Source organism: Equus przewalskii, chromosome 12 (genome assembly GCF_037783145.1).
Source record: "Equus przewalskii isolate Varuska chromosome 12, EquPr2, whole genome shotgun sequence".
NCBI classification, from domain to species: Eukaryota; Metazoa; Chordata; class Mammalia; order Perissodactyla; family Equidae; genus Equus; species Equus przewalskii.
In genome coordinates, this window is record NC_091842.1 from 39,633,662 (window position 1) to 39,661,418 (window position 27,757).

The following is a 27,757-nucleotide window of genomic DNA, read 5'->3' on the forward strand; positions in this document are numbered from 1 at the left end:
ATTTCTGTAATGAAAACTTTTAAATAGGTATAAAAAGATTGTTCAGGGGCCGGCCCCATGGCTGAGTGGTTGGGTTCGCGTGCTCTGCTTTGGCAGCCCAGGGTTTTGCTGGTTCGAGTCATGGGTGCAGACATGGCCCCGCTTGTCAGGCCATGCTGGGGTGTCATCCCACATGCCACAGTGGAAGGGCCCACAACTGTAAGTATGCAACTATGTACCGGGGGACTTTGGGAGAAAAAGGAAAAATAAAATTTAAAAAAAAATTGTTCATCTCCTTCATATATTATCTTAAATCAGTTATTGCTCTATGTATTAGAATTCTTTCAGTTACAATGAACAGAAACCCCAATTCACACTGGCTTAAACAATAAAAAGAAATGTATAGATACATGTAGCTGAAAACTTCAGGGCAGTTCTAGATATCAGGTGATACTTGATCCTACAGCCCAATGGTGTCACTAAGGACTGAATATTTACCACTCTGTTCTGCCTTCTATGGTGTTGGTTTCATCCTAAGGCCCACTTCTCTTTCAGTTTCAAGAAAACTATCAATGGCTACTGGGTTACATGTATCATCCAGCAAGAGCGGGATTTGTTCTAGCATTTCCAACAAAAGTTCTGATGGGACCAGCTTAAGGTCATATACCTAACCCTGAGCTATCTTCTAACCAAGGAGGTGGAATCCTCCTCTTATTAACTTAGTTTACATCACATTCTCTGCTCCTGGAAACCAGGGTCAGGAACCTCACAGATCTCCAAATGTAATCAGGGTTGTTGGGAAGGAGGAAAGGGGTAATGGTTGCTAAGAGGCAGTCAACAAATGTCTGCTACACTCCACACAGGTAAAGCTTCCAGTAAAACAGAATGGAGGGCATTGAATGACATCTTCTAAAACTGCAATATAGATGTGAAGCTATGGTCAGAGATCAGGGACTGGATAGTCTGTCGAGATGAAAGGACAAGCAGTGTCTAGTGTGGATGGGAATGGTGGAGAGGAATTCTATGAGGCTAGCATTTCCCTACTACCAAAAACCAGAAAAAGACATTACAAGAAAAAAAAAATTCTCTCTCATGAACATAAATTTAAAAATCCTCAACAAAATATTAACAAATCAAATCCAACAATGCATAATAAGAATTATACAGTGAGGTTTGTTCCAGGTATGCAAGGCAGGTTCAATATTCAAAAATAAATTAATGTAATCCATCACACCAACAGGCTAAAGAACAAAATCACATGATCATATCAATAGATGCAGAAAAAGCAGTTGACACAACCTAACATCCATTTATGATAAAAACTCTCAGCAAACTAGGAATAGAGGGGAATTTCAACTTGATTAAAAAAATCTACAAAAACCCCACAACTAACATCATACTTAATTGTGAGAAACTAGAAGCTTTCCCATTAAGATCAGGAACAAGGCAAGAATGTTCCCTCTCACCACTCCTCTTCAACATCATACTTATAAACCCTAGATAATGCAATAAGACAAAAAAGAAAAGAAAAGGAAATAAACGGCACACAGATTGAGAAGAAGAAATAAAATTGCCTTTTTCACAGATGTCATGATCATCTATGTATAAAACCCCAAAGAATCAGGGCTGGCCCCATGGCCTAGCAGTTAAGTTCAGTGTGCTCCACTTCAGTGGCCTGGGTTTGGTTCCTGGGTGTGGACCTACACCACTCATCAGAGGCCACGCTGTGGTGGCAACCCACATACAAAATAGAGGAAGACTGGCAAAGATGTTAGCTCAGGGTGAATATTCCTCAGGAAAAAAATCCCAAAGAATCAATGAAAAAATCTTCTGGAATTAATAATGCACTTGTAGCAAAGTTGCAGGTTACCAAGTTAATATACAAAAGTCAATCACTTTCCTATATACCAGCAGTGAACTACTGGAATAGCATTTACAGTAGCAGCCCCCAAAATAAAATACTTAGGTATAAGTTTAACAAAATATGAACAAGATTTATATGAAGAAAACTATATGATGAATGAAATCAAAGAAGAACTAAATAAATGGAGAGATATTCCACGTTCATGAATAGGAAGACTCAATATTATCAAGATGGAAGTTCTTCCCAACATGATCTATAGATTTGATGGAATCTCAGTAAGAATCCAAGCAATTTATTTTGTGGATATTGAAAACTGCTTTTAAAATATACATGGAGGGGCTGGCCCTGTGGCTAAGTGGTTAAGTTCTCATGCTCCACTTTGGCAGCCCAGGGTTTCACCAGTTTGGATCCTGGGCGTGGACATGGCACCACTCATCAAGCCATGCTGAGGTGGCGTCCCACATGCCACAATTAGAAGGACTCACAACTAAGAATACACAACTATGTACTGGGGGGCATGGAAAAATAAAAACTTAAAAAAGAAAATACAGCGCCAGTCCAGTGGCGCAGTGGTTAAGTGTGCCCATTCCGCTTCAGTGGCCCTGGGTCCGCCAGTTTGGATCCCGGGCGCGGACATGGCACTGCTCATCAGGCCATGCTGTGGTAGGCGTGCCACATATAAAGTAGAGGAAGATGGGCACGGATGTTAGCTCAGGGCCAGTCTTCCTCAGCAAAAAGAGGAGGATTGGCAGCAGATGTTAGCTCAAGGCTCATCCTCCCCCCGCCCTCAAAAAAAAAAACAACATGGAGAGGCAAAAGACCCAGAATAGCCAACACAATATTGAAGGAGAAGAACAAAGTTGGAGGACTGACATTACTCAACATTGACTTACTCTAAAGTTACAGTAGTCAAGACAATACAGTATTGGTGAAAGAACAGACAAAAGCAACAATGGAACAGAATAGAGCGCCCAGGAATAGACCCACATAAATATGGCCACCTTATTGTTGACAAAGGAGCAAAGGCAACAAAATCGAGAAGATAGTCTTTTCAACAAATGGTGCTAGAGCAACTGGACATCTACCTGAAAAAAAAGATCTAGACACAGACTTTACACCCTTCACAAAAAATTAACTCAAAATGGATCCCAGACCTAAATATAAATGTAAAATGTAATTTTTGCAAATTACATGTAAATGTAAAACACAAAATGATAAAACTCCTAGAAGATGACACAGAAGAAAACCTAGATAACTTTGGGTTTAGTGATGACTTTTTAGATACAACACTAAAGGCAAGATCCATAAAAGAAGTAACTGATAAGCTGGACTTCAATAAAATTAAAAACCTCTGCAAAAGACACTGTCAAGAGAATGAGAAGACAAGCATTGGATTGGGAGAAAATATGTGCAAGACATTCTGATAAAAGAGTGTATACAAATTATACAAAGAACTCTTAAAACACAATAATAAGAAAATGACCTGATTAAAAAATGGGCAAAAGATCTGAACAGATACTTCTCCAAACAAGGTAGAAAGATGGTAAACAAACAAATGAACAGATGCTTCACGTCACATGTCATTAAGGAACTGCAAATTAAAACAATGAGATACCACTATATGACTACCAGAATAGTGAAAATCCAAAACACTGACAACGAATACTGGCAAGGAGGTGGAGCAACAGCAACTCTCATTCATTGCTGATAGGAATGCAAAATGCTATAGCTTTTCCTGTTACTCTCCTGCAAGTCTCAGACCCCCTTGAGTCCTTTGAGAATGGTTAGAGGAGGATCTGTTTTCAGGTCCCAGATTGAGCACAGACATAGGAAATGATTTTGGAGGGCACAGCACCATGGTTAACTCTAAGGCGCTATCTGGAAAAAAAAAATAGGGTTCTTTCTGACAACAGTAGATCATTCCTAAGACAGGGTTCCTGGCCCTTGGGGAGAGAGGTGAGAGATGAGAATTTAGTAGAGGGAGATGGGCACGGATCTTAGCTCAGGGCCAGTCTTCCTCAGCAAAAAGAGATGTCACTTCCTGAGATGTCACTGCCCCAGTCTCTCCTTCTCCTTCTTCTGAGATGGTGTGGGCTGATCAGGATGGTGGTGGAATTGAGCTCTGGCAGGCCATCTTAGAGAGCTGAAGGGGAAGAATGTGTAATAAGGAGTCAGCCAGGAGCCCTGACTCCTAAATCCTGTTCCACAATGGTATGGACAAGAACTTGCTTTCTTCTTGGAGCTCTCATATTTGAAGGACCTTGTTGTATCTGAACTAGGAACCAGGAAATCTCAATTCTCTCCCTGCATCTTCTCCAACACATCTTAAGACAATCACTTCCTGCCAATTGCCTTATATACCTGACCTCTTAAATGAGATTGATGATCCCTGTTCTTCACCCTTCTGGGGAGTAGGGTAGATGAGATCCTGTAAGATGAGCTTTGAAGTTGGCAAATGTTATACTGGGTTGGCAGCTTTGTAAAAGTGAAGTGCCACTTCCCAAACCCCTATTTGCAAAGTACTCTTTGCCATGGCAGATGTTAGAAGCTATTAAGAGTGTTCTTGCAAAAACACCTGGATCCTCTACTGGATACAGAAGACGCCAAACACAAATGCTTGCATTGACATTTGAGAAGTGAATTCTTCTCCCAGGCCCTTGCAAAAGAAAAGTCTCCAAGTCATCTCCTAGAATGAGGATGCACGGGTCCTAGTTCTAATTTACCAGCAGTATTTGGCTACGAGATCTGAAGCTTCAACTTCCTAATACGTATAATGGCGATGCCTGTCCCACTACCTGAGAAACTGTGTGGTGTGGTGGAAAGTGCATTTAATTGTGAGTCAGGTGGTGTGGGACCTGGTTTTATTTTACTAAGTCATTCTCTCAGCTTCCTACAATGGTGAAAGGATTAACTAGGTCAGTGTTTCGCAAACTGCTGTTCCACTAACTCTGAGAGAAGTTAGGTGTCACTGTTACACACACCACTACTACCATAAGGGCCTCCACAGTAAAATAAAGCTGGCAATCATTGAGTGCTTATACTCCTTTCCTTTGATCCCAAAGTTTCACATTGTACAATTAAACAAAAATGCTCTGAGAAGTCCTCCTATAGCAAAACATTGACTTTACCTAACTCACTGTCTGCAAATTTACTTGGGTACAGAATACTTTTTTCATGGACTATCTCTACACATCTCACAGTGTTCTGTGAGTATGGGACTCACTGACAGAGCCAGATTCCTAAGGCCCCTTCCAAATCTTTCTATATGCCTCAGTGTCAAGAGAGTCTGTGGGAGGAGAGGCACCAAGTGCTTGCGATACCCCTAGGTCTGTGTGGGCATCCAGGCCCTTGCTACTGGCAAATGCTGGAGAGTAGACGTCGGGGTGGGTGCTGGGAAGAGGTAACCTGAGTGGAGGTGCTTTTCCTGGGATGCATACGGAATCCAGTCTTCCTATTACAGGGTGAAGCTCCCTGAGCTCTGGGCTTGAGCATTCATGCAGATAGAATAGCCTTAGACATTCATATCTCCCCAAAATACAAATTCTCTGTGTGCTCCTTCAGAGGACCTGCATGCTCCTCCTCCATCTCTCCTGGTAAAGAACAAGACAGGACTCGTGACCATGACACATCTGTCAAGCACTCAATACTTGAAGAAGGGAGATCACTGAGTCAGGGAATGCTCTGAGTAATCAAAGCTAATGTTCAGGTGGCCATGGTAGTTTTTCCTGTTTGATATATTTTCATTCTTGTATTTATTACATATTACGATGTGCCAGCCTTGTGCTCAACACTGAAGATTCACAAGACAAACAACCCCTGCCCTGCTGATGCTTATATTTTAACGAGGGAAGACTGACAAAAACAGGTAAACTAAATAACAACTCTAAGTTGTGATACGTGCTATGAAGGGAATAAACCCAGTGCTCAGTGATAAGAGCAGATACAACTGACTGGTACATGAGTGAAGGTCAAGGGAAGAGACAGCCCTTGTGCAAATATGGATTTTAAAATGTGGGAGGTTTGGAGAGATCCAAGGGAGAATATTGCAGAAGTCCCTCTTAACTCAAAGAATAGACAGGAAATATGAGCTTCTTTTTTAAGGACAAATGACTTTGACGCTGGGTAATGCTTACTCACCAGAGCTAAAAGATGAAGGAAACATTAAAAAAATTTTTTTCCTAACTCTTCTGTGTAAGAAGAAACTATCACTCCTTAAGCTACTAACATTTTGAAATTTTTTTCTAAAGTTAATTTTACTTTTTTCTTAAACATTAAATATCCTTCACTTTTTTTTTCAAATCCTTTGAAAGTGTTCAGTTGTTTGTACAAGTCATGCACAAATCGTGTGAAAATTATGATGATGGAAATATTATATCCATTGGTTTAAAAATTCAACAGTAAACTTTCTTAAGTTTTTTCTTAAAGGTGCAGTGTATCCAAATGTTATAAAGCTTAACTTTTTGTATTAGTGCTAAGATTGGTGCAACTTGAGATTCATCATCTTACCGTGGTAGAAATGCAGTGATTCTGATAGTTTTCCCAAATCTGAAACTCAATGGAAGACAAGAGCTTGCTTAATTCTTCTCATGACAGGTAGAAAAACTGCTTCAAGTGAAGTGCAGGCATTATGAGATGTGGGTGAATCATAACAGGAGAAAAGCCTTATAGATGCTTGACTGTGGAAATCACTTCACTATAGCTGGTATCATTGCCCATTGGAGAATTCATACATGAAAGAAACCCTAACATATAGTGAATTTGGTAGATGCTTCAAATGGTGCTCCAGGCTTGCTCCTCATTGAACCCACACAAGGAACTATAAAAGTGACAAGTGTGGAAAAGATTCAGTAACAATGTGCTTTTCCACTTGTTTGGAAAGAAGCATAGAAACAGTGTGGGTAAAGCTTCAACACGTCTTCCTTGAGGGCACTTCAGAGACTCTATACAGAAGAGAAGTCACTGAAACAATGTGAGGAGATCTTCAGCAAATATTCCACTCTAAGCACTAGAGGGAAAGCCCGAGAGAAGAGTGATGGGCAGCCTTGATCATTACACATGAGAGTGGGAACTGCCTAGGAAATACAAAGGTACTCAGTAAACACTTGTCAGAGGAATAACTCAATGAATGTTTGGAAAATCCTTTATGGAGTTCAAACCTTTTGTTATCCCAACTGTCCAGCTGAATAGAAAAGGATGCTTAGCATTCTTCCTCTCAAGCTCTCCAGGGAATTAAACAATTAAAATTGTTCTTAGCTCCAAAAGCTGATCGAAACCCTAGTAGTTTTAGTTTGATTTCAAGCTGTCCATTCTGTGCTTCCCCTCCAGTTAAAAGATAGCTGAGGTTCTCAAGATCGGCTTGAACTTCCGGAGTCTGCTTAACGGTGGGGAGAACTCTAGGTCTGGGATGGCCTCAGCACTGTGGCTACTTAGACCAAGTGCAGAGAAGGAGTCAAGGATTTGGGGGCTAGACTGCGTAAATGATCCATTTCTCAGAACCAACCTTGGAGCCACTGTAAGGCTATTTTCTGAACAAACTAAAATAAAGCACCTCTGATTTGTCCTAGAAATCAGCTGGTTATGGAGGACATATTTGTGAGAACTTTAATACTAATGCCTGAGGTTGGACCTAGGGTTGTATCTTAGATTTCATCTTTAAACCAAGCCTCAACAGATTTCAAAATCTGTTTTTATGTCGTTTTTCAGTAATCTGCTCTCATCCTTGGGACAAGGCCATTGATATTCCTTCTTTCAATTTCCACATGTCCACCCCAAATTCCAAGCATAAGTTGTGAGACATTGTGCTGCTGATTATTGGCTAAGCTAGGACTTTCCCACTGGAGGCTTCTCACTCCCCAACTGGAGTGTCTTGCTCCTGTTTTCCTGCCCATGCTTCTTCCCAACCGCCACTGGTTAGTCCAGAAGAGCAGCAACTTTCCTCTCTACATCAATCTGGGCAATTTGCTTCTGCACCATGTCTGTTTTTGAGGCACAATTCACAAAAGGTACGATCATTCCTTGAAGAGTACTGCACTCATGTGAGGAATGGAATGAAATCCCCACCCTCTCCCTAGCCCATTGAGCAACAGAAACATATCTTGTGCACATGGGGCAGCGGAGCACAGGGGAACAAAGAACAGGGAAAGTGGAATAAGGCCAGAGAGAGGGACAGATGGGTGCCTTGTCCACTTGAACAACTGACCTCTGGAGGTAAGCAGTCTTTCTTTCCTATCACCTAACGTCTATAAGCTCCTAAGTGTTCCCATCAATGTTATATCAATTCAGTGGAGCATCTAGAGGAAGCCAGACCTCTTCTGAGGGCCAAAGGCCAGGTGGAATAAAAAAGAAAAGGTTCCTGGGCTCTAGAATAGCTGCCTCTATTAAGACAAGCCAAGTTATGCTGCAGAAACACACAGCACCAACATCTCAGCAGTTTAACACAACAAAAGTTTATTTCTTGTTCCCACAAAGCCCATTATAGGTCTGGGGGACTCTCTAGAACAGCTGCCCTCCCATGAGGGGGGCTCAGCATTCCAGACTGCTTTGATCTTGTGGCTCTTCTTTCTGTATGTGCTTCCATGCCTGAGGCAGGAAGAGAGTGTACTAGAGTCTTACACCAACAAATAAACACTTCAGCCCAGAAGTGAGGCTTCTACTCACAACTCATTGCCCAAAACTATTTCATGACCTTGTCTAACTGCAAGGAGCAGAAAAGCATAACCAGCTTCCTTTTTATTGTTCACTGGAATACAAGCTCCAGGAGGGCAAACATTTTTGTCTCTTTTGTTCATTAATATAACCTCAGTCTAGAACAGTGCTGGGGCACATAACAGACCCTCATTAAATTGAATGAATGAATGTAGTGCCAGCAAGTAATCCACACGTATCTTAGGAGAAGAGACAGAGTCCTAGGGGTCTAAGGCTGAGGGTGTTGGGTAAGAGCTATCTAGACCAGAGCTTCAGAGTTGGCTGTGCTTGAGAAATAATACTTGAGGGCGGGCCCCTTGGCCGAGTGGTTAAGTTCGTGCACTCTGCTTCAGCAGCCAGGTTTTGCTGGTTCGGATCCTGGGTGCAGATCTACGACCACTCATCAAGTCATGCTGAGGTGGCATCCCATAAAGGGGAGCTAGAAGGACCTACAACTAGAATATACAACTATGTACTGGGAGGCTTTGGAGAGAAGAAAAGACTGGCAACAGATGTTAGCTCAGGTGCCAATCTTAAACAAAAAAGGGGCCAGCCCAGTGGCGCATCGCTTAAGTGCGCACCTTCTGCTTCGGTGGCCCAGTGTTCGCTGGTTCAGATCCCAGGTGCGGACATGGCACCACTCATCAAGCTATGCTGTGGCAGGCATCCCACATATAAAGCAGAGGAAGATGGGCATGGATGTTAGCTCAGGGCTAGTCTTCCTCAGCAAAAAGAGGATTGGCAGATGTTAGTTCAAGGCTGATCTTCCTCAAAGGAAAAAAAAAAAAGACTACTTGGCGTAACTCATCCTAGGGAAGAAAATAAAATCCTGCTGAAGACCAAACCAATAGCTCAGGTGACTTACACCATAAAGCACTGAAGCCAAGGACTGAATCAGCTTAGCATCAACCACCACCACTGGCGCTTAGCTCCTGAAAGGAGCTGCAATAGCCACAAATGCATCTGTTTCTTTAATGTAGTTAGTCTGCCCAACATAATACTGTGGAACAGGGGAAAGAGAAAGAAATACACATTGACTGAGCATCTACTATTGACTAGGCTGTTAGGTGCTTTTCTTTCATCAATCTTTCTAACTCCTAGAACAACCCTCAGTTGAGTGTTATCTCTATTTCATAGAGAAAACAGACACTTAAGAATACTTCAGGGCCGGCCTGGCGGTGCAGCAGTTAAGTGTGGACATTCCGCTTCTCGGCAGCCCGGGGTTCACCGGTTTGGATCCCGGGTGTGGACATGGCACCACTTGGCACACCAGGCTGTGGTAGACGTCCCACATATAAAGTGGAGGAAGATGGGCACAGATGTTAGCTCAGGGGCAGTCTTCCTCAGCAAAAAGAGGAGGACTGGCAGTAGTTAGCTCAGAGCTAACCTTCCCCAAAAAAACCCCCATAAAGTATTTCAGTAACCAATCAAGAAACTGGAATGTTTTATGAGATAGAAATAGATACAATACAATGTTATCCAGACTGGCTGCGCAGGGATTATATACAAATTAGTCCTGCTAATCCTGCCTTTACGCCTGATTGATGAAGCTATGATGGCAGACAGACCCACTAGGTATGGGGTCTTGAACAAGTCCCTCTATCTCTTTGAGCCTTAACTTCCTAGTTTGTGAAATGAAAAATCTAGAAGAGGTAATTTAATCCCTTTGCTAATACCACCTAAAAGTTCTAACAGAAACACATCTGAATCAGTGTTTTAAACAAAAGGGTGAATTATAAGAAAATGCATAGCCTATAGAGATTTTCAGCAGTCTAACAAATTTATCATCTAAAGCTGTTGTTAAATGCTCTGCTGGAGAAAACAGAAGCAGGTATATCCTCCCTGCTTACTGGTTTACAGTGTAAGACAACAACATGGATGTGGATTTGCTCAGCCTTTCCCACCACTCAGCATCAGCTCCCCAACCTTTCCTTTGAGAAGTCGGTCTCCTACTAACTGGATTCCCAGGACACCATGCCCAGTGAACCACAGCACTAGAGCACACACCTCTGTTCCCAAACATGACTCTCTCGTCGCAATTAATATCAAACAAAAGCCAAATTACAAGCAAACAAACAAAAACCTGAAAAGTTGATCCTGAATTTCCAGTAATTTTCTTTTAGGACTGAGGAAAGTGCTAATTTTTATGGCTGTTTTATCCTATTGACATTGTGAGGTAAAGATACAATCTAGTTTCTTTTATTGCAGAAAATTCTTCTTTACATCTAATATATACTCCATGGCTAAAAATTCCAACCCGTTTCCATATGATCTCATTAGAGATGTTTTCCTTTTTTCAAACACCACCAATGAGAGGCATAAAATAGTGCACTATTAGTTCATCTGGCAGATTCCCTAGTGGTAAAGGAAATATGGTTTCATCACAGTAAAATTTGTGCTAATAGGATTCAAGAGCTAAAGTGGCTAAAAAGTTTAAGGAACTCAAATGATGTCCAGCATTGTGAACAATGTCCAATGACAAGAGAGGAAGAAAATCCAATTTGGTTCTTGGAAAACTTTACATTAGAATTAATTTCCGTTCCATGAAACTACTGAAATTGGCAAGCCTATTAACTTGAAGACAACGGTATGCAATTAAACATGCATATTATTGCTTTTTGTTTTGGAAGACCAAAAGACCAATGCTACAAATGTTTCTATCATATGTGTTTAAGAGTGGCTGGGGAGATCAATGCAAAACCAACAATATTTACCTCTGTGACCACAGAAGACGGACTGATTCATGGCTGCATCTGCTATTTGAAGCCGAATTTGCTATTTTGCCAGGTACAATCCCAAACCAGGTTTTTCCAATTCAGGATGTTCTCAGAACACCTCTTTTGCTAAAGAATTCAATGAAAATTATAAGAATAAACAGTAAGTAGTACAACCACTAACACATCCCTGCAGAGTCAACTTTGATTCCTTTCTGTGAAATGTGATGTTTATATCCCCAAATTTTCCACTGATGAAAAATTCTTCATGCTTTCATAATTTGGTATGTTTTCATAAACTTTAGGGTCAAGTTTCACTTGGTGAATTTCTTCAGACTAAAGACATTGGACAAGCTTCCTTTCACTGGTGGAGTTTCTGGTGTCTAAGAAGGCTTGACCGCCTGCTGAAGTTTCGCCTGCATATGCTACAAGTGTAAGGCTGCTCACCTGTGTGGGTTCTCCGGTGTTTAATAAGATGGGAATTCTGACTGAATTTTTTTCCACATTCATGACATGTAAAGGGCTTCTCTCCAGTGTGAGTTCTTTGGTGTGTATGGAGATTTGTATTTTGACTGAAGCTTTTCCCACACCATGAGCATTTATATGGTTTTATTCCCTGGTGTGTTGTTAAGTGCTTATTAAGATCTGAACTCCATCTAAACCTCTTATCACACTGCTGACATTTATATGGCTTCTCTTCAGTGTGAATTCTTTGGTGCTTAATAAGGTCAGAGCTAACTCTGAAGCTTTTCCCACATTCCTGGCATTTAAAAGGCTTCTCTGCTGCACGCTCTTTCTTGTGAAGATCCATAAGTTTCAGCAGCTCTTGTTTCCAGGTTGAAAGTTTCTTTCTTTTCTTCACTGGAAAATCTTGGTGCCACTTCCCCACCCTGTGAGTATCACCATGATTTTCCTTGCCCGTTGTTTTCTGAGGAACTTTCACTCTGGTCTTTTTTGAAACTATGTCTCCTGGTGCTTGTATTTCTAAGTCAGAAAGACATACAGGCTGTTGATTTTCAGTGTTATTTTTTAGTTTTAACCCTGTTGGAATAAAGGAAGAATCAGCCAACTGTATGGCAGGGCAAGAATACAACAGGGATAGAGAGAAAAATTCAATGATTACCTCTTTTTAAAAAAACAGATAAGTAGAATGTTAAAATATTAAGCCCTTACAAGGGTTCCTATCAAGGCACATTTCTCCTCTTCTCATAGTGTATTTACCTGTAGGCAGCTCTCTGGGACGGTCGTTGAATTCTGGGGATCCTTGAACCCAGGGGTCTTCTCCTTGCTCCAGACAGGAGATCACTTTAGGTTTGGGGAGCACAAATAATGCTGTGAAATGGAAATAGTGAGGTCAAGGACTGGTAACTTACCAACAGTTCACTAATTCCAGACTATTTTCAAGAAGACCAAAGGATACTTTTACAGTTTGCTACCCCAAATGGTGAAATGCAGAGTCTTATATCCGGTATCAGGTTTATACTATACTGCATTTATGGGTGGATATGCAAAGCAGATACTGAGAAATACCTAAGCTGGATACATGAAAAGGATATAAGGAAGGGGAATCCACTGCATGTGCTCCCTCTTCTGCTACCAAGAATACCCCTATTCAATCAAGGTGGAACAAACTCCAAAGGTTGCAGGGAATACAAGCTGGTCCTATTAATTCTTGAGGAGGACTCGACCTGGATAAGATCAGGTCTAGTGGAGCGAATGTGAAAGTCAATGGGTTGGGTTTCATATGCACAAGTGATTCCGGGCACCAATATAGTAACTTTTTATGTAGTTCTCAAGTACCAGACACAGACAGCACTTGGGAAGATGTCTATCACTCCTATAACTCACTGGTTCATGTCCAGAGGGAGGAAACAGACCAGAATCACTTAGTGGACTTCTTTTATGCAGAGATTGCCAAGTAGGGAAACCATTCACCCCTCAGTAATTCAATAAATATGTGTTGAGTGGCTATGGTGTGCCAGGTATGCTCTATAGGCTAGAGATACAGTGGTAAAAAAAACAAAGTCCCCTGATCTCATAGAGCTTATCTTCTAGGGAGAGATTAAGACAATCAAACATCAATAAACAAATAAAATGTCAGGAAGTGATAAATGTTCTAAAGAAAACTAAAGCAGAGTAAGACAGCATTTAAGATTGTGCTTCTGTGAAGCTATTTTAGATAAGGTTGCATGGAAAACCTTAGAGAAAGCGCCATTTGAGCAGAAACATAAAAGTGAGAGTTTAGCCATGTGGTAGAAAAGTGTGCCAGGCAGAGGAAAGGGGAAAGTAGAAATGAGCATGGCCAGTTCAAGAAACACTAGTTCTTGAAGTTCAAGAAGACTAGTGTGGTTAATAGGACTAAACAAGGACAGAAGTGGCAGGAAATGAGGGCAGGGAGGAGAGCAGGGGCCAGATCTTGGAGGGTCCTGGGTGTCTTGGTAAAGCATTTTGCATTTTATTCTAAATGTGATGAGAAATTATCATAAGGTTTTGAAGCAGAGAAATGTCACTATCTGATAAGGTTTTTAAGAGAGTCTGGTGGCTGTGTGGAAAAGACTATGGAAGGGCAAGAATGGTGGCACGGGGTGTCAGTTAGAAAACGATTGAGGTAGAATTAGATAGGGATGACACTGGCATAGTCCAGGATGCTACCAGAGCAGGAGGCAGAGACATGATTGCGCTCAGGCTACACTGTGAAGGTGGAGCCAACAGAACTAGTGATGCATTAGTAGCAGGTTATGATGGTAAGATCAAGGTAAAAGAAAACTCTTTTTCTTGTTCTGAGAAACTGGGTAAATGGGGCTGCCCTTTACTGCAATGAGACAGATATGAAAAGAGCAGGTTTGGAGGGAAGTGGGGATAGAGATAAAAAATTCTGTGTAGGATAAGGAATGAACCCATGTACTTGGAAAAAGCTCCCTAGGTGATCTGGATACACATTTCCTCTGCCCCTACCATCTAAGTGAGAACGAACCAGCTATTGGAAGAGTGAGACTCTCTCACAAGGTGCATTCTCAGCAAGCCAAGAACAAAACAGATCACTCAATTCCTACCCAAAGGGAGGGAAGAATCTTTACCTAGAGAGATGAGAGTCTCATAGTTTTCTTGCATTACATCATTGTAGAGGGCCTTCTGAGTGGGATCCAGTAACTCCCATTCTTCCTGGGAAAAATACATGGCCACTTCTTCAAATGTCAACAAGCTCTAAAGAAGAGAATGGGCTTCAGCTCAGTACTGGCCACTATAGAAGCAACCCTACAATCTGGCCCATGAACTTCACGGTAGACCAGGCACTGAGGAATTAACAACACATGATTTTTCATAAAGTGAGAAGGCAGAAAGGAAGGAGATAATGGATCAGCCAACAGCCTGGGAGGTGCCTAGTTCCCCAGGGATAACATGTGGGCTAACACCCCTCTGAGCACCTGCTGGGCAGGGTGGCATGGGCAACAGGGAAAGGCAGCCCTAAATAGCTGGAAAGCAGAGCTCACCTGAGACTCAGGCAGGACAAGCTCAGGTGCCATTGTCCAGTCTTTGGTGTTTGTCTGCTCAGGAGAGGCTAGGATCTGGTGAGCAGGCACAGCTGTGGGTGGAAAAGAGCCAGAGGAAATTTCTCTTGCTTCTATGAACATCTTGAGCTCATTTCTAAAATACAGAGGATCCTGATTCTTTCAGTAGAGATGGGACAGCTTCACAAGACATGAAAACCTAGAAGTGGCTTTATCATTCTAAGTAAGAATCAAGCATCTAACAGGCCCTACAACAGGTTCCCAGTTGACTCTCTTCGGTATCGTTAGTGAAGTCAAAGAAAGAAATCTCGTTTTTTCCCTTACATGACTAAATTGTTCTGAGTTGGGCAAAATATAGAGGTGTCCAAAAATATAGTACTCAGAGTCCAGTGTGCCAGGTAAAGGAAACGGGAAGGAAGAAATTAGCTTTGAAAATTCAAGAAACAGCAAGAAAACCAGAATGGCTAAAGAGGACTGAGAAAAGGCACGAGTGGCAGGAGATGACAGCAGGAAGGGGAGTAGGGTCCAGATCTTGGAGGGTACTGGGTGACTCGGGAAGGAGTTTGGATTTTATTTTGAAGTGTCAGAAGTCATCATCATTTGAAGCAGAGAAATGTCACATCTAACCAGGTTTTTAAGAGTCTCGCTCTTGTGTGGAAAACAGACTGTGAAGGGCAAGAGTTGTGGCAGGAGGTGCCAGTCAGAAAGGTAATTTCTTTCTGAGGTGCACCTAGATAGAGATGTCCCTGGTGTAGACCAGGATGCTAACAAAGCAGGAGGCTGAGATATGGTTGGACTCAGACTATCAAGTGAAGGTGGAGCCAAGACACTAGTGACACATAAGTAGTGGGATATGACGGCAAGATCAGAGTCAAGGATTAACCCAAGTTTTATGCCTTGAATTATTGGGTGAATTGTGGTGTCCGTTACAGAGATGGGAAAGACATAAGAGCAGATTTGGAGGGGATGGGGAAAAGATCAAGAATTTCAGGGCAAGGAATGCACATGTATACATGGAAAAGTTCCCCAGGTGATCTGGATACACATTTCCCCTGCCCACATCATTTAGTTGAGAACCAACCAGCTACTGGAACATAGACTCTCACAGGGGTGCATTCCCAATAAGTCAAGAACAAGACAGATCACTCAACTCCTACCTAAAGGTAAGGGAAGAATCTTTACCTAGAGAGATGAGAGTCTCATAGTTTTCTTGCATTACGTCATTGTAGAGGGCCTTCTGAGTGGGATCCAGTAACTCCCATTCTTCCTGGGAAAAATACATGGCCACTTCTTCAAATGTCAACAAGCTCTAAAGAAGAGAATGGGCTTCAGCTCAGTACTGGCCACTATAGAAGCAACCCTACAATCTGGCCCATGAACTTCACGGTAGACCAGGCACTGAGGAATTAACAACACATGATTTTTCATAAAGTGAGAAGGCAGAAAGGAAGGAGATAATGGATCAGCCAACAGCCTGGGAGGTGCCTAGTTCCCCAGAGATAACATGTGGGCTAACACCCCTCTGAGCACCTGCTGGGCAGGGTGGCATGGGCAGAGGAAAAGGCAGCCCTAAATAGCTGGAAAGCAGAGCTCACCTGAGACTCAGGCAGGACGAGCTCAGGTGCCACTGTCCAGTCTTTGGTGTTTGTCTGCTCAGGAGAGGCTAGGATCTGGTGAGCAGGCACAGCTGTGGGTGGAAAAAGAGCCAGAGGAAATTTCTCTCGCTTCTGCCTATGAACATCCTGAGCTCATTTCTAAAATATAGAAGATTCTGATTTTTTCAGTAGAGAAAGGACACCTTTACAAGTATTTGGGGTGTCCAGAAGTGGCCTTCTCATTACAAATAAGCATGAAGCATCTACCAGCCCCTAGAACAAGTTCCCCAGTTTTCATGACCACAATTAATAAAAGAAAAACCGTTTTATTTTCTTATATAAAAGTGTTCTGAGTTAGGCAAAAATTAAACATATTTGAAAATGAAGTACTCAGTGAGTGACTCCAGAGAATAGATGTAGATTTTTTATCATTTATTATTTTTTTCCTGGTACACAATTTTGTTCACATTCTGCCAGTGACAGCCCATCTCTGATCCCAAATCTTTCTGCATTTGATGATGAGGTGGCCCCAACCCTCCTCACTTTTCTAAGGAACAGAGTTTATGATGTTATTACCAGGGTTGTGTGCTTTGAATATCGCCGTACCTTAGGTTAACCCCCACCTTCACCCATAACTCATCTATTCTACTGCCACCTGGGGGTGGCACTGTAATTGGCAACATGGCTGCATTTGCAGATCCACAGAGCTGGGCACCCGGAAAATACTCACAATGTTTGGGTTGAAAAAACGATTATCACAACTCTGAGGAAAAGGAAATGATAGTGAAGCTCCTTACCCCTCTCACATACAGGCTCAGTTTCTTTATGAGTATTCTTGCTCAGCTGTTCTTGTAGACCCTGGTATGTATTCCAAAATTCTTCATCCTGGGACACTGGCTGGGACTCTGCTGGCTTCAGATTGAAGCCTGGGGCCTCTGCTGTTTCTCCCAAGAGCACTGCCTCTTTTCTCAGCTCATGGACTGCAACCTAGAAATAATCCCCATCCATGTTACCATACAACTTACTTTTGGGGTTGGTGGAAGAGGGAGTAAAAAATTTGGGAGTGCAGATTGAGAGAAGTATGAGACACTAATGGAAATGACAAGAAGACTTACAGAGATATTGGGCCACAAATTTTCCAAAAAGAACTATCCCAAAAATCTGGGAAAAGTAGGATAAAACGAAAAAAACGTGTGGCTAGTGCCAACTCTCCAACACCGCGGCCCCCACCCCTCTGCATACACACCCCAGCTTAGTCCACTAGCAGGGTTACACAGGCCACCTGTTCTCAGGGTGCCTTGACAGGCTTTCTCTCTTGACTTACATGCCTGACCTCAGTGGCTTTCTCTGTTGTAGTTTTCTCAAAAGATTAAGGAACTGAATAACAAAGTTAGCCTGTCAACCAGATTTTCCCCATGGCTAGGGAAGGTTTTCAGAGAATGGGGACGAAATGGAGAAAAAAGGAGGAGGAAAGAGTCTGGCTCAAACCTACCTCCAAATGATTTTGACACCAAACATATGCCTGCCCTGCATTCTTCACGACAGGCCTGAAGCCAGTTGGTGTGCTGCCCCTTGCTGAAGAGCACATCCTGAATTCCCTCTCACTGGCAGAGCCAAGGCCAACCAGTAAGGGAGGGCAGTGGAGGCTCCTGTCTATCGTATGGAGGACACTCTCTCTCCCAGTCTTTCTTCTCTTAGCTACACTGTTTGATTTTCAAATCTTTGTTTTCCTTTTTGCTTTCAACTTTTTCTCTTCCTCTTCTGTCTTCCCCTAGCTGTTTGGTTTCTCCTCTCCTTTCTCTTTGCTTTCCTTTGGTCTCTAAGTATTCTCCCTTTTTTAGAACTGCCTCTTCCTTTCCAACTCCTTATTGCCTTTTACTTGTTTCTAAGAACTTAAGACCTGTCTCCTTCACTAAACCAGACTAGGATTATTACCCTCAATTCACCCTGGCTCCAAAAAGGTAAAAAGCAACTTTTTCTCTAAGGCCAGGAAAAGTCTCTGCCAGGATCTCCAAAACCTGTGGACTAACTATTGCTATGGGTCTGTGGTTTTAGGCCCTGCCTTAGTTGTCCTAAAGGAACAAGAGAACAGTGGCCTAATTAATTTCTCGATTAACTGCCCCCATGCCCCCAATACACCACCTTCATCCTAATTTACTATATGCATCAGGAATCTTTCTTCTCACCCCATTTCTCGTTTGACCAGATTCCTTCTGCAAGTGTTCTACGAGGGCCACAGCCTCCTCAATGCCCTGGAGATGGTGCTTCTTTACTCCGGTCTGGATGTCCCTGGGCAGAATGGTCAGGAATTGCTCTAGCACCAACAGTTCCAAGATCTTCTCTTTTGAGTGGATCTCTGGCCTCAGCCACTGAGAGCATAATTCCTGAAGCTGACTCACAGCCTCGTGGGGTCCAGCTGCCTCATCATAATGGAAGTTCCGGAAGTGCTGGCGAGAGATCTCGGGACTGAGACTGTCCATTTGTGAGGTATATTTCTTACTCTGACTGGAGCTCTCTGTCACAGATCCCTTGGTCTCCCACAGAGCCCTGATCTGAGGGTTCAAATACTCAGCCACCTTTAGATCTACTGTCATCATTCTGTTCTAAGAACAGTTTTGTTCCTGTGTTGGGCACCCCACGAGCACCACCTTTGACAACTTAGGTCCAGTCTGGTCTGGAACAAAATCAATAAACGGATCTTCTTCCTAAGGCAATGAGGGCAGGAAAAAAGTGTATGTTAATAAGAAAGCCACATGAACTTTACCACTTGCTACGATATTATGAGAGAAAAATGAACAGAAAAGGTCCTGTGTTGCCTTCCTTTAAAAATCAACTGCCAGGCCCTTAGTTTCCCTCTTTTCTTTCTATCATTCAATTGAAACACAGCACAGCTTATTGAAGACAAATGCCAACTGATGACTATGCCTTTACAAAAATAATAGTAATTTAGGAAAGGCTGGTGGTGAGAAAATTGGTACCCACTGGCTGCAGAGAGTTTCGGGATTATCCAAAGATTTAATTGATGTGCTTCCTATCCCATCTTACCCACGTGAAGGGCAGATTAGGAGAACATTCTGCCTTTCTCTAATATTTTAACATGTCATCCTAGTCTTGTGTCTTCAGTAAGGGAGTACAACTTCTATGACCCTTCATCCTCTTGTGAAGATGAAGGCTCCACTCTGTGGAACATTTGAGTCGCCCTTCCATTGTATAATACTGGCAGGAGAGCTGACAATGACATCAGAGGAGAAGGAAAGTAATCAGGGAAAAAATAGCCTTACTCTGCTCAGAAAGCATCCCCAATTACGTAACCAGATGCCCGACATTCTTCTCTGGCACTTCTTTCCCAGGCGTATAAGGGGCACTATGCAGAAGATTGACACCTGTATGTTTATGTTTCTCTTCGCTTGACCTAGAAACCTTACCCCTGGCCTTGTTCACAAAACGTTCATCTAAATGTTGAGGCTCAAAACAGCAGAGAACGGGAGCGGGTGAGGATACGGTGACCCTTCCGCTGACTTTACATTTCTTCAACGGTCATTCAGACCTCTCAGCGAGGCTGACGAGAGCCTCCCTCGAAAGTCCTGAGGTGATCCAGCAGAAGCGGCAACGAAATCTGCGCAGGACGCCAAGGCAGTCGCAAACGGCCGGCTCCTTGTCGCCCACGCGGCCTCAGGCGGCACGGGGACACCTGCTATGCTTTTGCATCAGCAGAAGGCGGCCTCTGCGAGGCTGACCTGCCCCGTTCTCCCGCGGTAACAGCAGCCAGCCACGGAAACGCAGCGGAGGCGGGAAAGCGGCCGAGACGGCCCGCCCCGCCCCCGCCTGCGGACGGCCGACGGGCGCCCGGGAGCCCGGTGCGAGCGCGCGGTGGCCGAGCGGCTCCAGCCGCGGCGCTGGGCGCTGTGGGCGCAGAGGGCAGAGAGAGGGGCCGCCGGAGCCCGCGGGTGGGCCTCGCCCCGGGCAGTCCCGCCGGAACCTCACCGGGGAGGCAGCCCGGCCCGGACACGCCGCCGCCCGCGGAAAATGGCTGCCTCGCCCCTTCCGCCCTGCAGCGGCGGCGACTCTCAGGGTCTCCGGGGCCGACGCCGAGGGGGAAGCCGCTTCTTGTTACCTCAGACAGCTCGGCTTCGTGGACGCCGCTCCCTCGGCCCCGGGCTCCACTGCAAGTCGCCGCCCTTCCGGCGCCGCCCTGAGGAGCGCCGCTCTCCGCCCCGCACCACTCCCAGGCGGGGCCGGCGAGGCGCGCGCGGCCCGGCGAGCGAAACCCAGGGCTCGGAGACGCAAGCCTGGCTCCACCACGACCGCTTCCCGAACCCCAGTTCACCGGTACCCGCCCCCTCCCGCGCCCCAGCCGGAAGCGGAAGTGACGCACATTCGGGGCGGGGCTCTGTGCAGCCTGCCTGCGTCTGCGAGTGCGCGGTTGAAGGCCTCGCCTTAGAGAGCGGCTTACTGTCCCGGTTTAGCCCTGGCGGCAGGAAAGAGTTAAAGCCACCGAGTCTGTAGGGCCACCGAGGCCTAGACGGCCCAGCGCGCGGCTCGGCGTGTGGGTGTCGCCGTCTCGCGTCCGTGTTGTTCCTGCGTCGCTTCAGGCGGCCGACGGCGCCTGGTAGCCGGGAGGGAGCCTGGCCCGGGGCGTGTCGCCGCAGGTGCGCGCGATGTGCTCTCGGCCTTCCAGCGGCCCAGCCGGCAGTACCCGAGCTGTCGCCCCGGGGCTCGGCAATCTCCGGCAGTGAGAGGCCTTTTTGTCCCCGTCAGGCTCAGCGGCCCCTGAGGGGTTTGTGCCTCTCACTGGGCCGCGCGTCCCTCACAACGATTCTGTTTTTTCTTGTGAGGTAGGTTTAACCTATGAAATAGGTTCCATTGATAGTTCTCCTTGACAGAAAGTGAGCTAAGAAGTGACTTGCTCAAGGTCACCTGATTTCCCAGTGGCGGCTCCTAGGCAGGCATTTAGGTCCCCTGTTGTCCTTTCTTCTGCTTTTTCCACTGCAGCATGCCCCCCGGACGGTGGGAACCTTCTTTTCATCTCGTATCGCCTGCAGTGTCTGGCAGATACCTGGGTAAGATAGGCATTCTATAAATATTTACTGAATCGCATTTACAAGAATCGGAGTATTTCGGGTTGTCGGTGCTCTCCTAATTAGGGATGTTTTTGTAGTGTCAGCCTATACCCGTCAAGTGATTCTTTACTAAGTCGGCTACGTGTAGCTAGAGTTACAGAGTCGATAGGACAGTGTCTTTGAGTGAGGCAATCTGGCAAAAGAACTGAGGCAATGTGACCAATACCAGTAACACGAGGTGGGACAAGGTCAGATGTGAGCTGAATGCTGCGGAAATTCCAAGGGAATGCAAGTTGACTTTTGGTTGGGGAAAATTATAGAAGACCTTGAGACACTTGCCCAGAGCAGGGACTGGGGCCATATTCCCGGCAGAGGAAAAGGTAAGAGCAAAGAGCAAAGCCTTGAAAGCTGGACAGATGAGAGAGTGCGAAAATCTGTAGTAGGTTTTTCTAATGTAATTGGGCTACACATTCGGAAAAAGAGTGAAAGTTAGAAAATAAGTTCACGTGGACCTCTGATGGAGCGTTTTGAATGGGACTGAAGAGACTGCATTGAATAAAGTAAATCTTGGAGCATCGTTTGAGGGTTTTGGAGGGAGCTTCTTTCCAGGTCCGTTCATCTGGAGGTAAGTTTAAGGTGGGAATGAAATGGGAGACCGTTCCCAGGCCATTATACTGTTTTTGCTGTTAGATAGACGGGTGTTACGCTCCTCTGAAGTCTAGATCTTGATCCTTTTTGAGTGAAAGGAAAGGATTAAACAAAGGCAATAAGGAGCATCTGCCTAAGTCACTTGAATATGTTTAAAAGCAGGTTCATTTCCCTAGAATCTCAGTCAGGTTGGAACTTAGTTTCTTCAAAAGCAAGTCTTGTCTCCAGTCTGTCAGAAACAGTGGACAGTAATGCTCTTAGCATTAAGATCCTCATCATCTGGCCCAAGGCTGAGCATATAATTGGAATGTATTACACTGAATCAATGAAGTTCTGCCAGCAGTGTCCTTGGATGTCATTGGCAGGCCTAATTCAAAACATGGGTAGGGAGTTGTTTAGGGAAGAAAAATGTTTAGGGGACAAATGTTAGGGGAGAAAAAATGTTAGGGGAGAAAAATGTGGGAAGAGACCCTATGAAAGGAAGAAGAGAAAGCAAAACACAAATGTTGAATAATGAATGAGAGCCACTGATGACATCCATTGCTTGAAGTTTGGTGCCATAGTTCCCTACCCTTGCTGGGGAGCCCACAAACATCCCCTGAGTCTTTCATTTTGATTTCACCTTCCCCTGCTTGTGCACTGGGTGAGAAAGCATCAATGTACAGCTGAGAAGGAATGAAAGCAAAAGATGAGAGCCCACACAACTGCCCTAGCAGGCTGAATGTTTTTGCTGGGTGACTGGTTGGAGCTAATGGTGCTGCTACTGGCTAACAAATTCTTTTTCTTTTTCCATTTATAAAGTTATCACTTAGTAATTGCCTTAGTTTTTGCTGCCTCTTTTAGAAAGTTTCTTGATCTTAGTCTGTCATTGCCTCTGCACCATTTTAACTATCGATTCTTTCATGATCCTCTTAGTCTCCAGAAATCAGTTGGCATTTCTTGCAACAATTGTTAGAGGTAAACTAAGGGTCTGGACTCTTCTGGGTTCCTAGATGAGAGGGTTGTGAGAATTCTATGTAGTTGAGTAATGAATGAAAGTCAGTCAGGCTCTGCTGTAAAAAAGAGGAAAATAACTGAAATACTAATCATTTTCCTCATTTCTCTGACATACTTTTCTTTCTTCATAGCACGTAGAATGGATAAAAGTGGCAGTTTTTGTTACTTCCCATGAAGTTGTGTATCTGGAATGAGAACCATGAAATTAATCTAGAATAGGACATTTCTAAGGACATGGAATGGCATTGAGCAGCACCAGGAGGACCTAAAAGGAATATTTGAGGGCACAGAGCTACAGAAAAGTTTGTCAACAGAAGTATTTATGAGAAACAATTGATCAGAAACCTTTTAAATTTCTTCAAGCAGTGGCAAGATTGAGTCTTTGTTCAAATTAAGCAAAATCTACACTGAAGAGAAATCGAATAAAGTCTCAAATATAAAACATATGTTATTTAACACCCTAATGTAAATTTACAAAAACAAATGAAAAGACAGATCTTTTTAAAATTTCTTACCTAGGGTAAAATGTTTGTAAACTTTTGAACTCATCTCTAAGAATTGCCATGATTCTGAAACTTGATAATATCTCAAATATGGAACAGTTTCAATCAAAAATAACACTTGAGAATACACCAGATTACACAAGAATGATCTGAGAGTGGAAAAGTACTACTAACAAATAAATTACATCCTTCAAATTAGCTTGGTAAATATAAGGAACAATCAATTTAAAGCTCAATCTTTAAGAATGCTATATTGAATACAATAAAAGTTGGATTTCATTCATATGGAGAACAGAACCTGCTAACTTTCTTCTTCACCTAAAGATAGTATACACCTGTTTCCAAATTCCGCTCTCCAGATATCCCACTGTCAAGGTAGATTGGAGTCTGTATCCAGGCGGATGGACTGCTGCCCAGTGAACACTACGTACAGAGCAATATGAGCACCATTTTCTTTTCTGGCAGTGAGCTAAAATCAGGTCGTTTTTGAAGGGGAGAAGCCACACTGCATCTCGGCTACACAAGATTACTCTGTTCTTGCCTTTGAGGCTTTCATATTTCCTCTCAAGCACCACTTTTTATTGAAACTTATCTCACCTGCGTCTGTTCTTATGGTCACATCTTGCCTTCTCTCTTCCTCTTGTGTCTTTTCTTGGTTGAGTTAGGGAGAGTATGCAGGTATTCCTGTTATTCCCAACTGGTGCTGCTATGTTTGTCAAGGCAGAGGAGGAGGAGCAGGGGATTCTGAAAACTGGTCATCTGTGTCTTACAGGAGCAACAGCAGGACTTTGGCAGTGGCAGCTTTCTGAGTTCAAAAGACCTTTACCTCTAGACTAGCACTTCAATCATGAGCCCTTCTCCCTTTTAGTCCATTGCCCTTCAGTACAAATCCCTGTGCCTTCTGGGGCTTTGAGCTAGTGTTTTGGGGGTCTTTTGTTTTTAGAGTTTTTTTCTAATTCAGTAAGGCTTTCCCTTTTTTTCCTCCTGTTGGTCGTTTGAAACCAAATTCAGTATGAATAAGAGAGGGAAATATACAACATTGAATTTGGAGGAGAAAATGAAGGTTCTAAGTAGGATTGAAGCTGGACGGTCTCTTAAAAGCGTAATGGATGAATTTGGAATCAGTAAATCAACATTTTATGACATTAAAAAGAATAAGAAATTGATTTTGGACTTTGTACTAAAGCAGGACATGCCATTAGTAGGGGCTGAGAAGAGAAAGAGGACAACAGGAGCCAAATATGGAGATGTGGATGATGCAGTCTACATGTGGTACCAACAGAAACGCTCAGCTGGTGTCTCTGTTAGAGGCGTGGAGCTTCAGGCTGCTGCAGAGAGATTCGCACAGTGTTTTGGGCGAACAGACTTCAAAGCTAGCACTGGATGGCTTTTTAGATTTCGAAATAGGCACGCAATTGGGAACCGAAAAGTATGTGAGGAACAAGTCCTAAGTTCAGCTTCAGAAAACGTTGAGCCATTTCGACAAAAACTGTCCATGCTTATCAAAGAGGAGAGACTGCTTCTAGCTCAGCTATACAGTGGGGATGAGACTGACCTCTTTTGGAAGTCAATGCCAGAAAACACTCAGGCAAGCAGAAAAGATATCTGCCTGCCCGGGAGGAAAATAAACAAAGAAAGGTTGTCTGCTCTTTTATGTGCAAATGCAGATGGAACTCATAAGTTAAAGTCAATCATTATTGGAAAATCAAAGCTGCCCAAAAGTGTGAAAAAGGACACAAGTACATTACCTGTGATATATAAATCTAGTAAGGATGTTTGGTTCACCAGAGAATTGTTTTCCGAATGGTTCTTTCAAAACTTTGTTCCTGAGGTCAGGGATTTTCAACTTAATGTTCTAAGATTCCATGAAGAGGATGTCAGGGCCTTGTTACTTCTGGACAATTCCCCAGTTCACCCTTCTACTGAATCACTAACCAGTGAAGATGGTCGAATAAAATGCATTTTCTTTCCCCACAACACTTCAACCTTGATTCAACCAATGAATCAAGGTGTGATCTTGAGCTGCAAACGACTTTATAGGTGGAAGCAACTTGAAGAGAGTCTTGTGATTTTTGAAGAAAGTGATGATGAGCAAGATAAAGGAGAAAAAGGAGTTTCCAAGATTAAATTCTACAACATAAAAAGTGCAGTTTTTAACTGGGCAAAGAGTTGGGATGAAGTAAAACAAATAACCATAGCAAATGCATGGGAAAATCTTCTTTACAAAAAGCAACCTGAATATGATCTTCAAGGCTTAGAACATGGGGATTATAGAGAAATTGTTGAGAAATGTGGGGAGTTGGAAACCAACTTGGATGATGATAGGGTGTGGTTAAATGGGGATGATGAAGAAAAGGGTAGTACCCCCAAAACAAAAGGTGTGATTACAAAGGAAGTTGTTCAAAAAGGAGAAAGTGAAGAGCAGATTGCTGAATTTAAGTTATCTGCCATAAGAGAGAGTTTAGACTACCTTCTTGATTTTGTTGATGCCACACCTGAATTTCAAAGGTTCCATTTCACACTGAAAGAGATGCAACAAGAAGTCATCAAGAAACAGTTCCAGAGTAGAATCCATTCTAGAATTGGTAGTTTTTTGAAACCTAGGTCTCATATTATTAAGGATTCCTTCAATATGCCTTCAGCTTCTGGTTCTAGTAATTAGATTTTGTTTAAATTTTTTTTTGTTGTTTAAAGATTTCTGCTGTTACATGATAATATATGATGTAGACCTGTTGTGAATTGTCATTGTTTTTAATCAATGGAACTCATTTTGCATATCAATTGCCTGTTTATATATTGTTTATAAAATACACAATTTGAAAATAAATTTGTTTATATGTATAAATATATTCATTAATCTATATTTTTTTCTGTTTTAGACAAGGATCTGGATAATGAGGAATTATTGCCCCAGATTATTTTAAGGTGGAATGGATGTGGCAAAAGCATTAAACTCCATCAATGTATTCATAGCATATAACAAAGAAGCTATATGCTGACTAGTTCTAGTTACCTTTAAGAAAAGGATAGATTCGGTTTTCAATTTAATGGTATGACATGCTCTGCTTTCCTAAATCTGTCCACTTATTGAGTGTTTTTTCCCTCTTAATGTGAAAGTAACATGCTGCTTATAGACTATACATGAAAAAGAAAAAGCATCCAAATTCTATCGACCAATGATAGTCTCACCTAAGACTTTGATATATTTTAAAAATAGATTACATTGTAACTACAATTTTTTATTGTCTTAATATACTTTAGGCTTTGGTATTAATAATGAGCATTTGCTGAGACATCTTTCAAGCCTGGGGTAGAATGGATTGTGGAAGAAGTTGAGGGAGATGGCAGATGAGCATATTGGACAGCTCTCTAGTTCCTTTTAATTTCAGTCATTGCATCAAATATCCTCCCCCCACACCCCCCGACTGGCAATAAATTCCCAGAATAAGTGATTGGCCGTCACATTCCTTTCAAAAGTAGTCATCGATTCTGGAAACTTCACGTTGCCGTTCCATGCTAGGCATGGAGCATAGTGTTGAACATTTGGACCTGAATTACAAAGAAAACGAATAGAAACAAAACAACCGTTGGACGTATAAGAGCTGAGTATGGAGAGGGCTTGGATAGGAGGGGAAATGTCAGGATCGAGTGTGACTTTTGACCTGGGCTTTAAAGTTTAATGGGGAAAGAGGGAGGGCAGTCGGGGCAAAGGGGAGCGTGAGTATAGGCTGTTCAGTGTGAGTGCATGCATGTCCTTCGGAAGCTGCAAGTTCCCTGGATGGTTGCTGTAGGGGCAGCTGGCAGAGGAAAGCAGGAAAGACGGCCAGATTTTCAGTGCCCTTGCCGGGGGCGGGTCATCCTAAGATTTTAGACCGGTCTCGTCCCACGTAAAGTCCTGTTGGCTCTACCGCCTGAATGTCTCACCTCTTTCTCCTCCCTCTTCACCGCTTGTGTCCTGGTGCAGACTGCTATCACCCCCAGCACCTGTCTCTTTAGTCTTCCTGCCCTCTTTTCATGTCCTCTCCCCATGCTTTCCCCACCCTGTAGCCAGCGCGAGCGAACTCAAAAATGAGGAGGTGCCTTCCTTGCTAAAGACCCTTCGTGTGCTTCCCATTGCCGCCCTCACTGAGGGCAGCCCGCCTGTCCCGGGTGGGCCGGCCGAGGGCCACGCTTGCGGGCCCCTAAGACGCCCCTTTCCCCGGGCC

At 43.4% G+C, this 27,757-nt stretch overlaps 1 protein-coding gene, 1 long non-coding RNA gene and 1 other non-coding gene across 40 annotated transcripts in view; 2 read left to right on the plus strand and 1 right to left on the minus strand.

Annotated features, from left to right (window-relative positions):
- ZNF75A (zinc finger protein 75A) overlaps positions 1 to 27,757 on the minus strand; it is a 98,211-nt gene that overhangs the window by 70,196 nt on the left and 258 nt on the right. For 4 of the 36 annotated variants that reach the window (XR_011524561.1, XR_011524559.1, XR_011524560.1 and 1 more), the window contains exons 1-7: positions 18,532 to 20,676; positions 17,143 to 17,332; positions 16,346 to 16,437; positions 15,933 to 16,059; positions 14,733 to 14,824; positions 14,319 to 14,445; positions 12,463 to 12,573 (exon numbers count right to left, since the gene is read on the minus strand). Coding sequence is in view for 19 of the 36 variants with exons in the window: in XM_070566927.1 (XP_070423028.1) it covers positions 12,463 to 12,573; positions 14,319 to 14,445; positions 14,733 to 14,824; positions 15,933 to 16,059; positions 16,346 to 16,437; positions 17,143 to 17,332; positions 18,532 to 18,942 (1,150 nt within the window). In the remaining 17 variants the exon portion in view is untranslated. The other 32 variants (XR_011524565.1, XR_011524558.1, XM_070566921.1 and 29 more) reach the window with 26 other exon arrangements.
- LOC139074796 (uncharacterized) lies at positions 5,577 to 11,755 on the plus strand. Its single transcript, XR_011524591.1, has 2 exons — positions 5,577 to 5,708; positions 11,547 to 11,755. It is a non-coding gene; the product is annotated as an uncharacterized lncRNA (long non-coding RNA).
- On the plus strand, positions 20,738 to 26,397 carry LOC103542045 (uncharacterized). Of its 3 annotated transcripts, none has more exons than XR_011524585.1 (3): positions 20,747 to 21,180; positions 21,338 to 21,405; positions 23,181 to 26,397. It is a non-coding gene; the product is annotated as an uncharacterized protein (transcript). The 3 variants fall into 3 exon arrangements; XR_011524583.1 differs by having other exon boundaries at positions 20,785 to 21,180; positions 21,338 to 22,030; XR_011524584.1 differs by lacking the exon at positions 21,338 to 21,405 and having other exon boundaries at positions 20,738 to 21,180.